We start from the raw sequence: 16215 nt of genomic DNA, 5'->3' as shown, positions 1-16215 counted from the left end.
TCCTCGTGCCAGGGGCTGTGCCAGCCTCCTCCCACAGACCCAGCCTGCACACAGAGGGCAACTCAATGCTCTTTAATGCATATTCACAGGGAGGTCGCTGGCCTCCACACAGGCCAGTTTGGGGGGAAGGGCTGCCCACCTCGCTTCTTCCTCCAGGCAAATCCCTGCAGCTGGGGGGGGCAGGAAGAGGCCCCGGCTGAAGGCAAATGGGGACACACTGCCCCCCCCCCGGCCTGTTTCATCAGCAAGTATTCCAGTTTCTTACAAGGGAAAGCAAGGTGCTTTTCTTCTGACAACGGAGGGTCTGGCCAGGAGGGCTTGCCCCACCCTCCGTGGCCAGCTGCTTCTCTAGCCAGGTCGGCCCCTCACTGGGGGCAGTGATGGGACGTGTGCCTAGGCCAGTTTGTCTCTGCGACACAAAGGAACTGCACAATGCAAACCTTCAGCTCTCGGCAGCTCAGACCTGGGACTGCAGCCATAAGCGAGGGTCAAACCAGGGCCGGGTGGGGGTCTGCAGGGTCCGCTCCGAGTCCGGAGATGAGCTGCAGCTGCTGGAGGACCCCGAGCTGGAGCAGGAAGGGCCGGGGGCCTTGGGCAAAGGGGAAGGCGGTGGGCGTCCGGCACGCCCCTTCAGCCTGCTGAGCTTGGCGTCCAGCGAGAAAGTGCGAGGACGGCCCCAGGGGGGCTGCAGGGGGCACGGGCCAGTGCTGGAGCATGCCTGGCTGCTGTTGGAAGTGATGCCGGATGAGGAGCCCTCGAAGAGAGAGAGCCACACGGGCTCGCCCAGGTCGGACACCCGCTGGGCCAGGATCTCGGTCACTGCCTCGATGTCATTGGCTGGCTCAATAGCTGCAGGAAAGGGGAAGGGGCTCCGTTAGAGGCGCCCCGGGCAGAGCTCTCTTCCAGTACCTGGAGAGAGAGACACACCCACACCCCGGGAGAGCTGCCGTTCAGCACAAAAGCGCTCGGAAAACAGCCTTCCGGTCAGTTGGAGCGTCCGGAGGGCATTTAGCTACACATCCACTCCTCCTACCTACTCCCCCCCTCCCTCCCCGAGGTTTCCACGGCATAGCCGCCCTCTGCCCTGCGGCTGGGGGCTGCTCAGCGCAGCCCTGCCGGGGCCCCTCCACTGGGTGCAGTTACTTCACCTGTCACTGTAATAGTTGGACAGAAGTGCCCGAATCTCTGCAGAGACAGCGTTGTCCTGCAACAGAAGCCCCTCGCAGTTGGAGGGCGGCCCCCCAGCGCCAGGGAAAGCTGGGGAAGGACAGACAGACAGGAGGGACATGCAGAGAGAGGAGAGCAGTAGGAGAGCAGAGAGTTACAGGCACAGACACTGGATCGGGGGAGGGGGGGAAGAGAGACTCGAGAGACGTGGAGCTGGAAAGGGGGCAGAAAGGACAGAGACCGTCCCCTCCAGATTCGGGAGGCATGTGTGACTTGGCGGACCCTCACAGCCCACCCTTCTGCCTCAAGGATGCCAGCCCCATCATCCTCACCCATCTCGTGGTACAGGGATCCCTGCTTGGGCAGCAGCAGTTGAGGGCGGCGCGGAGTCGGCACCTCCACCGTCATCACTTCATCGCAACAGTGCTTCCACTGGCCTGGGGGGCACAGAGGCGTAAAGGGGGGGCTCCCCAGGGTCGCCTGGCTTGGGGAGTCCCGTGGCACCAAAGGAAGGCTGGTCTTGGAGGGCCCCCGGGGTTCTTGGTTGCAGTGGGGAAGCGAAGGTTGTGCCCACCCCAGACACCCAGCCCCCTTGCGTCTTCAGACGGCTGCCTCCAGCAAATGAGTCAGGGCCACGTCCAGGGAGGCCCGTTCTTTTTACCGCCGCTGGGCCCCAAGGCTCCCCTGCTGCTGCCTCTCCTCCACTCACTCAAGTCATAGAAGTGCTGCCAGAAGACCTCCATCCAGCGCTGGGCCTCTGCGGGAGACTCGGCCTGCAGCATGTGGGTCACTTCCTCGCCTCCGTAGTGGTTGGTGACCGACATGCAGCGGACGGGGCCCCTGGGGCTCTTCTCGCTGGCCCGGATGCGCGTCTCCTGCCCAGGGAAAGAGGCCCAGAGCTCACCGTGGCTGTGGGGCCGGATGCCGGGTGCCTTGGACCGTGACAGAGGCAGGAGGGGGCCCAAAGAGTCTCCCCCCCCCAACTTCCCCAAGCAATGGGAAACGGAGCCTTCCTTTCTACCCGTCACGAAGTCATGAAGGGAAGCGCAGAAAGGTTTGAGACTTTGAGAAAGCCTCAGCTTAAGAGCGAGGACTTTTTCCACTGTACATACATATACATACATATGTATATAGCACATTTGTATGCGTTATGCATGTGTACACTTCTGAGAGCAGGTTATCTTATTATCTGAAACCTGGCAAGGGAGGGTCCCAGCCCACCCGCTAAGAGGTGTCATGGGAGCGGGCGAGGGGGGCAATCTGGGAAGATCTGCTCAGCTGACTCACACAGACAGTGGACAGCAAAGAGCCAGGGCTGCCTTTTGGCCCGTGTGCTTTGTTGCATGTGTACCCACGTGCCCACGAGCGGCCGTCTGCCAAGGAGGCAACGGAGCCCAGAGCAGCTGGCAAGGAGGTGGTCCTGGGCCTGCCTGTGAGCCACGGAGTCCCAGTGCCCCAGGGGTACCTTGTTGATGGCGATGGTGAAGGCAGCCTCTTCCTGGCCCTCGGCATCCTGAGGGCGCCGGTAGCAGAGAAGGTTGGTGCCACGCAAGACGCAGAAGAGCCTCGGCCAGTCCAGCTGCTCCCCCTGCTGCACAGACAGGTGGCGAGTGCCTCGGCCCCCTCCTCCGTCCCTGGAGCCTAAAGCCCCTCCCCGGCTGCAGGAGGCACCCACCTCGGCACCCAGTCGGCTCGGGTGTCAGACGGGGCGCTGCAGTCCCTGGCTCCCAACAGCCAGGCCTGCCTCCCTCCTGCCACAGGTAAGCCCTTACCTGCACTTTCAGGAAGCCCGCCATCACCTGCTCCACCATGCAGCTGGGCTGGGCCACCAGGCGGCAGCAGAGGCTGCCATACAGGGGCAGCCAGAAGGAGCTCTCCTCTGGCAGAGAAGGGGGTGTCAGCCAGGGCAAAATTGGGGGCTCAGTAAAATGTCCCTGGCCCCTGGCTCAAGCACATGAAGAACTCGCCAGCCCCCCCCAAAAAAATCCCCAGCCGCTCTGGGAGGGCCCCGACCACAGGCGTGAGGGATGCCCACAGCCATTTTCTGTGCCTACCGTTGCCAGTGACAAGGAGGTCATGGGTGCGAAAGGCGTCCTGGACATGCGCCAGGCCAAGGTGGGCACAGGCCAGCAGTTGATATTTGGGCCCCCTGTAAAAGAAGGGGCACCCTGATGGTGAGGCAGTGGGTGGGGATTGCTGGCCCCCCCAGGTAGGTGGGAAGGGTACTCACGTCGTGCTGGCAGCCGGGGGCAGCATCAGTGGACTGCACCCCCCGTTGCTGCCCGGGCCACTCCCATCCAGGGCCGCCCGCATCTGCTTCCCCGAGGAACGCTCCAGGGAGCTGCTCAGGCGGCTGGCCAACTTTTTGGGGGTGGCACCCAGGGCAGAGTCCCCCTCCAGGGCGGCGCTGTAGAGCTCAATTTTCAGCTCAAAGTCTGGACCGGCCTCAGTGCTGGGGAGAGAGAGGAGAAGCCCCCCCAGGCCGGCTCTGAGCACCACCAGCATCCCGGCTGCCCGGCCAGGAGCGCCAAGGCAGGGTCCCAGGGCCAGCCTCTGGGCTCAGGCCCGGCCTGCGGGCACCCACCTTCTGCAGGCCTCGAGGTTTCCTCCTGACCCCTCCCTGGGGCACCAACCACCATTCCTACCAGGCCCCCAAAAGCCCAATTCCACTCGAGATGCAATGAGTGAGATGGGGCCCCCTCCTCCCCTCCCTGCCTGAGGTGGGGGCCGGATTGCCAGGTGTCCGGCGAGGCTCACAAGAGCACGGCGTTCTCAAAGCAGAGGTCGGCCAGCGTCCGGTCTGCCAGCACCATCTCTGTGTCGTAGATTTCCGTGCCAATCTGCAGCAGGCAGAACACCGCGCAGCGATGGAGGTCTGGGGAAAGGGGCAAAGCCGGGCATTTAGGGCCCACGCTACAATCCCCACAGCTCCAAGGCCATTGTGGGTCACCCACCCACACCCACAGACAGACACGCTTGATCAGCTTCTTCCATGGTGGATCCCCAGGCACTGGAAGTTGCAGAGAAGCCTCTTCCGAAGGGCGAGGGACTGGCCGGCACCCGCAGATCCCTGGGCTCAGCCAAGGGAGGAGGCGCTGTTTTGACCCCAAGTCCCGGGACAGAGCTTGGCATCGCTCTTTGCCTGAGGTTGGCCTGTCTTAATTGGCCGGCGTCATTTCTTTTTCCCATGCTGTACCCACCCCACCCCGTTCCTCCTCAGCTCCACTCCAAACTGACCGAGTAGCAATCAAGAGAGAAGCAAGAATGCATGAAAAGCCAAAGCAGCAAAAGCAGAATTAACAGCACCAACCCCCAGGTGGCCAAAGTAACACAGTAACTTGCACAAACCCGGGCTCTCTGCCCAAAATCCAGCCAGGAAGAGGCCGTCCCAGGCTTCTGAACATCTGAAGGGACCCTGGTGGGGAAGGGCCAGGATCATTTCTATGCACCATTTTTTATTTAAAATGAGGCGCAAAGGACACTAAAGAGAGTGGGGAGAGTAGGCCAGTCGTGCATCTGCGGCATTACAAGCATTGGCCAAATTCGGGCATCCTGACTTTCGCCAAAGGGTCTCCGGTACACAAGCTAGTTCTAAGCTTGCAGATCCATAATGCCCTGGAGTGAAGTCTGTACGTGAGAAACAAACGGAAGGGAGGGGGAGACCGACAATGTGGGGAGCACCAGCCAGGGAACCTACCCCCCTTGTTCTTGAAATATTCCGTGTCCTTCCACATCAGGGGGATCCGCAGATCTGGGAAAAAAGGAAAGAGACTGACAGACCACAATCTGTACGTCCATACGCAGCAGCAAGACCACCGATGGTTGGCTCCTTTATGATCACAAATCTTGGCCCCCCCGTTCGTTAGAGCAAGGTGGAGGGAACTGAGTGGCGCACAGGGCCCTCTCACGCAGAGACCTCCGTCTGGGGGAAAGGCTTCTCTCCTGGTCCCCTCCTGCTGGATGGCTGAGGATGGGCTGAGCTCAGCACCCTCCAAGTGATCTCTGCACTGTCCTGGGAGCAAGTCGGGAAGTGGATCCCTCCTGAGCAGAAGCCGGTAGGGTCGTGGTTAGCTGCCAGGGATCCCCAGGAGGTCGGGGCCCTCTTCAAAACAGGGGATGCAGGGTTGCTGCCCCGCGCTAGTCCTGGCTGTGCACAGGCTGACCTTTGGGCTTGGGGAAGCCTCATCTGCCCCCTACCCTGGCCCCAAAGGTCTAAGGCAGGGGTAGGCAACCTTGGCTCTTTTGTAACTGGTGGACTTCAACACCCAGAATTCCTGAGCCAGCCTGGCTCAGCTTGGAACCTCTCCCTTTCCCCTCAGCGTGGCTGGCTCAGGAATTCTGGGAGTTGAAGTCCACGAGTCATAAAGCGGCCTAGGCCAGGGGTAGGCAACCTTGGCTCTTTTATGACTGGTGGACCTCAACTCCCAGAATTCCTGAGCCAGCCACGCTGAGGGGAAAGGGAGAGGTTTCCAAGCTGAGACATGCTGGCTCAGGAATTCTGGGAGTTGAAGTCCACCAGTCATAAAAGTGCCAAGGTTGCCTACCCCTGGTCTAGAGCTACCTAAGAACAAATGCACTTCCTTGGCATCACTGTAAATCTATTTCTAATGGGCATATCAACCCGGAGCTTCCATATTCCTCCTAGAGCACCCCCCCCCCCGCAATCCCCCCCGCAGTCCACACCCAGCCCCTCCTTACCCGAGACACAGATTCGGCCCCGGCATGGTAAGCGACTGTCTGTGGGTCCAGCCTCGGAAGGACTAAGTTGAAAGAGAGAGAGAGTAACCAAGTATTATTAAAACAATTACAATTACTAAAATGCCCCCATACAAGCACAGAATGTATGACTCTGGCAGTCACCAGAAAAACAATATTTCTTATTAGCAACTGAGAAAATCAAGCATGAACCGAGTGAAGCAGCTTTGCTGCGGGGGAAGGGGGGGGGCTAACGTGAACAGGGGGTCCCTAACAAGTTTTCCCCTGAATGAAAGCCAAGGAGGGCCAGAGGGCTCAGAGCAGGCTGGTGGTGCGGTGGAAGCTCCTGCTGTTCGTTCCCAGAGTGAGGCAGCCCCAAAGACCCTCCACAGGGTCCCAGTCCCCATGGAAGGAGTGGGGAAGGGGAGGGAAAGGGGCCCGAGGCAGAGGGAGCCCGAGCAGGCGTCCGTGGCAAGAGGAACTGGCGGGAGGGGGGGCTCCAGGATGCCCGAATCTCTGCTTCCGAGCCAGACCTTGCGGGCCCTCTGCATGCGTCTCTTTGCACACCCATCCCGCAAGGCTTACAGCCGGCTCCTCCCCTCCCCCGCAGAGGCCAACTCACCGCCGAGCCATGTGCTGCATCACCTGCGCCTCTTTCATACGCTGCAGCTCCGCCATGTAGGCCAGGATGCGGCTGTTGCAGACCAGCAGGCTCTTGGTCACCTCCAACGCCTGCGGCCGCTGAGTACAGGCCGCCAGCAGCTTGCAGGCGCCATCCCGCATGCGGACCTCGTGGTCAATCTTCTTCTGGAGGTCTGTGCCCTGGGGAGGGAGGGGAGGGATGAGGGGGGTAAGAGCTCGGGGGCAAGGGGGGGCTCTGGAGGAGGCAGGCGGGGGGAGCCTCCTCACTGATCCACTTGCAGGAGCCCACCCGCCCCAGAACCGTAACAGTTGCTCCACATCTGGAGGGCATCGCCCCCCCCCCCGCTCTTCTTTTCCTCCCATTCATGGAAACACAGCTTTGCTCTGAAAGGAGGCATTTCACTGCAGGGGGAGCAGGGACCCCATGCCCCCCCCAAACATCAGGATGGTCACTGCTCTAAAATGAGGGAGAAGCTCACAGCGGACCCTCCCCCATCTGGCCCTGGGTAGGAGCTGGGCAAGAAGGCCTTCAGACTGTCCCCCCAGCAAGGACTGCCAGCGAGCCCCCCCCCCTCGCAATCTCATTATAGCTTCTGCAGCAGCTGCAGCCCAGAGAGGCTCACCGCCCACTGGGGCCTGCAGTGCTGCGCGGGGAGGGGGAGAGGAGGGGCTCAGCTCTTTTCCGGATGCTCCCGTGGCCCAGAGGCCAACCCAGACGGGCTGCTGGGATGGGATGGGGGGGGGAGGAGAGCAGGATGGCTTGTCACCCTCTCTCCTCCCCCCCCCACCCGTCTCCACCCATCAGTGCCTTAATTGGGACCTAGGGAGGTCGCCCTCCCCCTCCTCGGAATGCGCTCGGCCGCCCCCAACCCAGCGCTGGCTGTTCCGGCAGCCTCCTCCTCCTCCCCCAGCTCCGAGCTCACCCTGGTCGGCTTCCCGTTCTCCATGCCGCCGGCTCATAGCCCGGGGCCGCCTCCGCCCCGTTCGCTCCGCTGCGGCGAGGTCCTCCCGCTGGCGGCAGCTGCGCCGGAGGGGAGGGGGCGCCTGGGCAGGGTCTGCGGGGGGAGCTGTGACATCATCGCTGCCTAAAAATAGGCCAGCTGGAATCTGCGGGGGCCGAAAGGCCCCGCGAGGAGGAGAGAGTTGCGGAGGGACCCCCGGCCAAAGCCCAGCGCCCTTGCCACGGGCCTGCCTTTTCCGGAGCAGAGAGGGGGACCCCCATGCGGAGAGGGGCGGCTGACGGACGGGGAGGACCGCTGTGCGTGAGGCTAAGGCAAATGGGGAGGGGTCACCACGGCCATTCAGTGCCAAGGCGCAAGAGCGAGTCTCAGAGCCGTTTCTGCTCCCATGCACTTGCTGCACCCCTCTTGGAGGGGGACCCCAGCAGGGCACCCTCTCCATTTCCCCTCAGCGTATCTGTTTTCATTTGCCCCCAAACCAGATCCCCCCCTCTCCTGCCAGGGCCCTCAGCCCCTTCTCGGGGCAAAGAGAAAGCAAAGCGGGGGGGGGGGAGCCTTGTCAGCTTCTAGCTTTGCCAGTCTCAGGAAGACAGAGGTCCAAGTTGAAGGTCCCCCCTGCCCCCCCATCAGACAGTGGTCTACCTGGCTGTCTTGAGAGACAGCAGTCACCCCGGGCTCTGGGGTCCTTCCCTGGCTTGGCCATCCAAGGAGCTGGGGGGGGTGTCTAAGACTGGGCAGCTGCAAGCAACAAATATCCATGCATCTGCAGCCACAATGGGGCCATCCACCCAAAATTCTGTGGAACCACTTGGTGCCCTTTTTAGGGTCCCAGGCAAGGTGTTATCTGACCAGCATTGCCCCATTCCAAGATCCAGGAGAGGAAGCCAAACCTCCCCCCCCCTTGGGCAGCTGAGCAGAAACACGCCGAGTTCCAGGGCTCCAGCCCCCGAAGGGCACACCGCAAGAGTACCCGGGCAGGGCCCACCAAGCCTGCATGGCCACTGACAGGTTAACAGGAGGAGTAGGAGAGCCAACAGGTAGAGCTCACAAGATGCAGCCAGGTCACCAAGGGAGGCAAAGCGCATGGCAGCCCAGGGAGCCCCTCAGAGCCTCTCTCTGCCTCTCAAGGACTCGCAACGTCCCGTGTGGAAGGAGCAGCCGAACAGCGAAGGAAAAGGGCCCCAGTGGGAGGTCACCAAGATGCTGCGGGATGAGAGCAGCACTGCTGCACTTGAGTGGGGGTCACCAGGAAGGCAGCCATACAGTTGCCACCCAAACCGAGGGACGCACCTGCAGAGCCCTGCGCTCAAGTTCGACCGAGAGGCCACCCGGTTAGCAGCCCCTGCCGAGGAACGGGAGCATCCGCAGGGGGGCTCCTCTCCGGCCCTTCTCAGCCAAGACACAGCCCCTGCCCCAGAGCCCCACTGCTGAAATGGGTGACCACACAAACGGAGATACACACAGCTACACACACACACCTGCTGACCCACACTCACGAACATCCCCCGCCCTCTGAAAGCAACAACGTCCGGCAGCAGAGCAGCCCGGCTGCCTCAGACACAGTACCTCCAGGCTGAGGGCGATCTGCCGGATGTAGAGCATGTTCAGGTCCTCCAGGATGTGCAGCTTGTCCTGCATCACCCCAGCCCCCCCGTTTGGCCCCCGGGGCCCACCTGGGGGTGTGGCTTCAGAGCAAGTACCCCCAAAATGGGCTTCCCATGGAGCTTGACCGCAGCACGCTCTCAGGCTGCTTTTGAGGCAAGGCGGGGGGGGGGGCAGCGGGCTCAGTGCTCCGGCCTCTCTGTCAGCAGATGCCGCTCCCCTGGGCCAGCTGTGGAAAGAATAGGCCTTTTCTTTCGTGCCAGCCCAGCAGCTCCAACGCCCACCCTGAGAACAAGCAGCCACTGTGCCTGAAAGGGCAGGGCTGGGGGGCCCAGAGGCTGCACCCGGCTGCCAGGCAGGGCACAGCCCTCCCTATCTGCCTCCAGGCTCTGCAGCGCCACCACCCTCTGCCAGGCAAGGGCCTCCGAGGGGGGCTCCCACTGCCCAGGCATGGATCCCCAGAAGGGCATTTGGATGGAGGGACTTTGGGGTGCCCTGGGTAGGCGGATGCTGTTGCCCCCTGCTGCCCGGCCTGGGGACTCTCCTCCTCTCTCTGCCCCCTTGGCCCTTCCCAGCCCTTACCTCCTTGCCCAGGTCCCCCTGCCCTTCCCTCCTGGGTCGCAGGCGCTCCATGCACAGGAAATCTGCCTGGCTTCCACTCCCCCCCCCCCCCCCCCGCCAGCCTTCCTGTTCCAGCTCATCTTACAAGGGCCGCCCCTCCAAGCTGGCGGCTCCAGCAGCCTCGCCTCCCCTGGAGACACGTCCCTCCTGCCTGCCCACCCTGCGATGGAAGGAAGCAGGCGGGTGGGCAGCCCCTTGCCCCAGGCCCCCAGCACTCTCGGCAGGGGAGAGGACCAGCCCGCTCTGCCCACCGGCCCCAGCCAGGCACCATCGCAGCTCCAGCCCAGAAGCTTCTCTGTTCGCTGAGGTCCAAGCCCCAGCCAGAAGCCATGGAGGCAGTGCCGGCCCTCAGCCACCAGAGGGCAGCCAATGTCCCCCAATGGGCCAAGAGGAGAAGCTGACTGCCCCCCCCCCGTCCCCCAGAGATGCCAGGGCGCTCCTGTGCCACCTCCTCTGGCACCAACCGCCTCTCCAGGCGGCTCTTCCTGGGTGCCGTCCTCTGTGAGGCGGTGTGGAAAAATGTGCCCTGGACAGGAGAATGAGAGGATTGGGGGGGCTGGTTTTCTCTTGACGAGACCACCCTGCAGGCCCAGCCAAGGCTTTTCCCTTCTCCTAGGGCTGAGCAGATGTTGGGGGGGGGGAGAGATCGGAGCATGGATTCCACAGCTGGAGGTACCCCTGAGCCCCCCAACGTGGTCCTTGGAGGTCAGTCTTCAGTTAATTTAACTAATACGATCTGAGTTAATGGGCCAGCAACCCACCACCCCGTCCTGGGGCCTTCCCTCTGCCTGTTCCAATTGCCTTGAAGGAGGCCTGGGCCAGCCCCACAGTTTGAAGAAGGGGAGGTAAAGGTGGGTCATGTAGTTGCCTTGATCATTCCCTCCCCCCAACATCTAGAGCAGGGGTCCTCAACCTTGGCCACTTTAAGACTTGTGGACTTCAATTCCCAGAATTCCTCAGCCAGCAAGAATCCACAAGTCTTAAAGTGGCCAAGGTTGAGGACCCCTGCTCTAGAGAGTCCCGGAGGTCAGAAGGTGTCCCCCCCCCATTTCCTTTTGGTGGCACGGCTTGTGTTTTCCCACCTCTATGGCTATGAATTCTGCTTCAGAGAGCATCCCCCCGCCCCTCCCAATACATATGGGAGGATCCGTGCAATGGGCCTGCATGGTTTTGCCCTCAGTTTCTTTCCTAAAGCCACACAGCCTGGAATCTGCTTTTTTCACGGGGGGGGGGGGGAGGCTGGTGCCCCAGCGCCTTCCTCTGGCCCTGCTGAATGGGAGGCAGCTCAGATCTGAGCAGTTTTGTCCCCTCGTGGCTTTTCCTTAAGGGGCTCCGGATCCAGAGTGAGAAAACTGCCCATTTATTTCTCCCCGCCCCCCGCAGTGGCTCTCTGCTCTCTGCTGGGCTTGCAACCCACAAGGGAAGAGGCAGCACTTCTTGAGGGCTTCGCGCCACAGGGCCGGTTGCCCCACTTTCCCCCAGGACCTGCGGAGACTCCCGTGGATCCAGCTCCCTGTCCCCCCACCCATGCCCTCTGCAGGGTCCCTTCCAACCCCATTATTGCCTGCTAGAAGAGGTTTGGGCTGGACCGTGCATCTTCCCCCTCAAGCCCTTCTGGAGCCTGGCAGGATCCTTGTTGTATTCCTGCGCATTGTTTGCTCCCTTTCCCCGTGAAGAGCAAACAGCCCCCCCCCCCAAGGAAACCCTATCCATATTTTAACATTCGCCAGTTACCTGCACTCTCGCTCTTTTTCAGAGCATTTATGACTTCCTGTTTGTTGTTTTTTTTAATATACATTCAGCATTTGCCATTTCCACTCCACCCACAGCCATCATCTTTCCCCTGCACGACTCATCTGGGCTTCTTTGAGAATTCCCTCACTTCGGTTTCATCCCGGATCGCTTCATTTATTTTTAATCCCATTTTCCCTGCTGAAAATTTCTCATTTGGCTGCTTCGCCCATTTCCAAAACTGCCCCTTCTGTTCAACAAAACTGCTCTGCATTCTCTCCACTCTTTTAAGGGTTCCTTGCTCTTCTGATCTCATTTTCTGGCAATTATCTGTAACTCTCTGTATGGATTATTCTATATTTTTCTCTGATCCTCAAAGCGTGCAGAAATTATTTTCTTTTGTGAATTTTTCTTAGCCTCTCACTTTGTTCCACCAAGCCTTCTCTCCACCCCTTCTATTAGCACAAATCCTCTCCCTCCTGTTTTGCTCTGCAACATAATTTACTATCTAGGGGTGTGTGTGTGTGTGTGTGTGTGTGTGTGTGTGTGCACTTTCAATTTCCATTTTTCAGTATGCAGGGAGATCTCCAGCATAAATGAATCGAGTAGAGTTTTTTTGTTTCTGTTGAACCCTTCGCCATATGTACACACAGAGGTTGGCTTAAACAAGGAATTTTCTAAGCAGGAACTCCCTATTTTTATTCATTTTAGACCTCCCAGGGCCCATTGGCTTTTCTTTCTCATTTCCCTCCATATCCATCCACTTAGGTTACCTTGTACAATCTACATATTTTTCATGAAATTTCTCCCCAACTCCTCCCAGCAGTTTCCTTAAATGCAAGTCTCACCAACATACAGATTCTTATGTTCACACATAGCTGTAACAATGATTTTACTCATTCTCACTTTTTAGCCCTTCCCTTCAACTCCACTCACCATGATCAGGCAACCCCTGCCCCCCCTCCCCCGCTTCAGATCTCTTGCCCTGATCCTCTTTCTCTCAGTTCTAGCGACACAACCAAAGGACTCGCCTTCCTTTCATCACTTAATTCATGCCGTTTGCTGTTGACCCAACTCCAGTCTTCCACACACCAGTTGTCATGAGATCAGCCACAGATCTGGGCCTCCGTGCCCAAAGTGGCACTGGGCCACTGAGGCTCCCACAGTATCTTTTGTAGGAAGTCAGAAAAGATGCAGAGCAGGTTATTAGTCTTAGTTGCAGCTGGGGCACCTCATGCATAATTTCCTGCTACAGGAGGGACAATGCCGTCCTCAGGTAGGTCGTGAACCAGCAGGGCTCCAGCATGTGCATAATCCAGTTTTATCCCAAGCACGCTGACCTGTCAGAGGCAAGCTAAGTCCTCTAGTCTACAGACTACTTTGCAAGCCAAGATATGCTGTCTGCATTCTACCAACTGATCCCAACTGGGCTTGCTGGCTTCCTTAGCTGTTAATCTACAAAGAACCTGCCTGACCAACCTTGGGCCTCAAGAAGTGGACGTAGTTGGCTCCTACAACATCCAGACGCTGCCCCATTTTATCCAAGCCTCATAGGTACTGCCAGAGGCGGCTAGGCTTGCCCGGGATCATTCTGCAGCCCTCCAGCCTGCCTCCATGGTGACGTTCTGCCCAAGGGCAACAAGCCCAGTGGGACAAACCAGGAGACCAACAGCTGCAAAGAGCTGCACTGTGGCCCAGGGCCTCACACTGGGCTCGGCATGTCCTTCTCGATCTGTGTAGCCAGGAGCCGAAGGCAGCAGTTGAGCCGTGGCTAAACATTTTGGATACTCCCAGCAAACCCTCAGTTAATTTCCCAGTCGCTCTGCTCCCATCCTGGGTTACATTAATCCCGCAAAATAGACGGTGCCACGTTGGCCACTGAAGGTCTCATCGCCTGCCCCCTGATCTGGAGGAAACCATCATTCAGGCAGGTGAGAAAGGTGTTTGGCCTGGCATCCAAATTTTTACTAACTCTATAGAAGACTGGAGTCTTGATCAGGAAAGCTTGTGTATATGTTTTCTTACAGTCAGAGGTGAACAACCTGCTACTAGACGTGTCCAGCAGAGGCTTCCAAAGGGAACTGCTTTAGCCTTTGATGGCAACAGGTGAGAAAAAGTACAAGAAAATTGAACACGACTACAAATAAATCTCAGGGTTTTACCACAATGTAATCTGCTTCTTTGGGCCTTCAAGTCTGGGGAAACTGTTCCGGCAGCACTCTGCCAACCAAGGGAGAAAAAAACGGCACAAGGAAAACCAAGGGGGCCAGCCAGGCCAGTGGGACCCACAAAGCCACCTCGTGACTTTCCCTGTTGCTGGTCAGCAAGCCCCAAAGGCCTAGGAACCTCAGCAGCCACCCGGACGAGTGTGAACTGTACTTGTTCCTGCCCCCCAACCCCAGAACTGGAAAGGCAGCCATTCCTTCTGCAACCCCCTCTGGCTACGGCTCCTTGGCCCTCTGCCAATAGTCCCTCTGGTCCTCCTCCCCTGGGGGGGCCGAGGCAAGTTGGGTCAGGGCTCTGGACATCTTTCCAGATGTGGTGGTGGTGGTGGTCACCACACAAGACCTGGTCACCTTCCTTCCAGGTACCCCCAGTATAGGTGGAAAGCTGAGAGTCGTTGTTGGGGTCTGCCCACTACGGTATACACACGACAAGTTTCTGCCCTCCACCCAAAGTCCCTGCCCCAGGACAGAAGCCGGCTGGACCCCTCGGAGGCCTGGGCTGCAAGGGGCCTCAGATTCCACCCAGAGACCCCCACTCTGACAGGCGGGTCTGCGCGGCGCTCAGCTGACGACGCTGGTTTAAAAAGGCTCGGCAAAGCCACCACACTCGGGGGGGGGGGGAGCGCGGCTCCCTTTCCAAAAGGGGGAGGTGGGAGCGACCGGAGCCCACCTCGCTTCCCGGCCGGCCCCCTGGAGCCCCACAGGTGGGTCCTGGCGGGCAGCCTCTGCCGGCTCCTCCCCGGCCCTGCCGCTGCCGCCCCGGGCAAACAGCTCCGGGCTTCCCATCGCGCAGCTTCCGCGCACGGCTTACGCGCCGCCGCGCCTCCCGGCCAGGCCGGCCAAATCCTTCCCCGCCGCCGCCCTACCTGCTCGGGCTCGCCCAGGAGGCTGAGGCGGAAGCGGCCCCGCCGGATTTCCATCTCCAGCGCGGAGCCGCGCGCCACCGTCACCCGGCTGCGGTGCTGCCGCTGGAACATGGTCCGGCCGCGGGCGCTGCTGGCGCCGAGCGGAGCGGCAGGAACCGTCGGCGGTCGTCCCGGCCTCCCCAGCCGCAGCAAGAACTGTGCTTCGGGGGCGGCTCCTCGCCCGCCTCCCCGGACCGTCTCGGATGCGCCCGCCGGCCCACCTGGGCGGGGTCGCGGGTCCTGCCCGCCGCACCCCAGGAGGCGGCGCCGCCCACCTGCGCGCCCGGGCCGCGGGAACTGAGCGGCAGGCCGGGCCGGCCAAGCGCGCCCCACTCCCTGCGCTTCTGCCCCGGAGCGGGGCTGTCCGCGGAGGAAGGCTCGGCCGCTGCCGGCGGCCGGTTGGAAATTTCTGCTTCACCGCTTGGCTCGAGCAAGGAAAGGACAGGCAGGTCACTCGTGTTGGGCGCACAGCGGCCGCCCCTCCCTGCCCGGGGATCGCCGCTCGGTGCCCCTTCAGGCCCTCCCAAAGTGTTTGTGTGGGGGGAGGGGGGGAAACGCGGTGCCTGCAAGAGAAGGATCGGGCCGCCTGCCCAGAAACGACTTGCAGCTGGTGCTGGTGGTGGTGTGTGTGTGTGTGTGAGAGAGAGAGAGAGAGAGAGAGAGAGAGAGAGAGAGAGAGAGAGACTAGGCAGAGGCCCTGCTGGAAGACTCCAAAGTCCTCGCGGACAGCTGACAAATGGCAGGCAGAGGCTGGCCTGCTCTGGGCCCCGTCTTTTGACCTTCCTTGCAAGGCCAGGCTGGGGAGAGGAGATGCAGCTGGTTTCTTTGGCCTTGAGGGAGGGGCCGGCTGGCTGACTGCCCCAAGCGCTTGAGCCATCACCCCACACACAGAGGGCACGGATGGCAGGCTGTGGATCCTGCCTTATTTCTGAAGGTCTTCCAGAGTTTTTAAAATGCCAACTTGGCTGCCACAGAATTAATATGCAACAAAGGATCAGGGTTCTTACAAAGGTCCTGCTAGCAATAATGGCTTAAGAGTGGCAACTGTGACTCTTAAAAACTTAAATTTAAATGTGGAAACCTGAAAACCAAGGCAGGGTCAGGGTTGCCCCTCTTTTGCCCCTTTGGCCTCCGGACACCAGGAGGAGCAGCTTGAGAAAGGGGGCTGCCTGCTGGCTTAAGAGGGACTGAAAACAGAATCAAAAGTAGAGAGAAAAAATAAAATAGCAGGGAAGGGATCCAGAAGGCTGCGGTGGAGTTCTGGATCAGCCCTCCGTCCTTTGTTCAGCCAGCGAGAGACTTTTCCAACCCTCTTCTACCCCCACCTGGTGTGAAGCATGAAGTCTGCCAGACTGTTTAATGTGCCGCAACGGTTTAATGTATTGTCCTGACCCAGAAATGGGGTTAATCCTGCCGGGCAAGTCCTTCAAAGGGGGAACCTCCCTTCCCCCCAACCCTGCCAGGCCTTCCCAGATGTCAGGCAAGGATTGGAAGCACCTGGCAGGGAAGGGCTGGCCTCCCCCACAACACTCTGGGAGGTACAAGGACTGTGGCTGCACCTTCCCTCCGGTTGGGAAACAGTTAGGCCGAGGGTGGGGTACGCCTGCCACAACATGTTCCTGGCTGCCTCACACCAGAGGGGAGCAATCAGGAAAAAGGGCTTTCTGG

The 16215-nt window shown here is 60.1% G+C and overlaps 1 protein-coding gene across 8 annotated transcripts; it reads right to left on the bottom strand.

The window, feature by feature from the left end:
• Positions 1 to 67: 67 nt before the first annotated feature.
• Positions 68 to 14832, bottom strand: RTKN (rhotekin; the record flags this gene model as incomplete). 8 transcript variants are annotated; one of them, XM_081333095.1, is made up of 13 exons in its annotated part: positions 14509 to 14680; positions 9030 to 9294; positions 6485 to 6684; positions 5866 to 5927; positions 4865 to 4918; positions 3925 to 4042; positions 3398 to 3619; positions 3222 to 3316; positions 2940 to 3046; positions 2633 to 2758; positions 1877 to 2042; positions 1500 to 1604; positions 68 to 849 (listed from the first exon to the last, which is right to left on the bottom strand). In XM_081333095.1, exons 2-13 carry the CDS (start codon positions 9099 to 9101, stop codon positions 458 to 460), a joined length of 1719 nt encoding a protein of 572 aa, XP_081189221.1. In that variant the 5' UTR covers positions 9102 to 9294; positions 14509 to 14680. The 8 variants fall into 8 exon arrangements, with proteins under 8 accessions (XP_081189221.1, XP_081189222.1, XP_081189220.1 ...); XM_081333096.1 differs by lacking the exon at positions 14509 to 14680 and adding an exon at positions 9772 to 9967; XM_081333094.1 differs by lacking the exon at positions 14509 to 14680 and adding an exon at positions 9648 to 9723.
• Positions 14833 to 16215: the final 1383 nt, after the last annotated feature.

The sequence above is a fragment of the Vipera berus genome (genome assembly GCF_964194415.1).
Source record: "Vipera berus genome assembly, chromosome: 7".
NCBI classification, from domain to species: Eukaryota; Metazoa; Chordata; class Lepidosauria; order Squamata; family Viperidae; genus Vipera; species Vipera berus.
The sequence above is the reverse complement of the archived record's forward strand: the minus strand, read 5'-3'. Positions and strand labels throughout refer to the sequence as shown.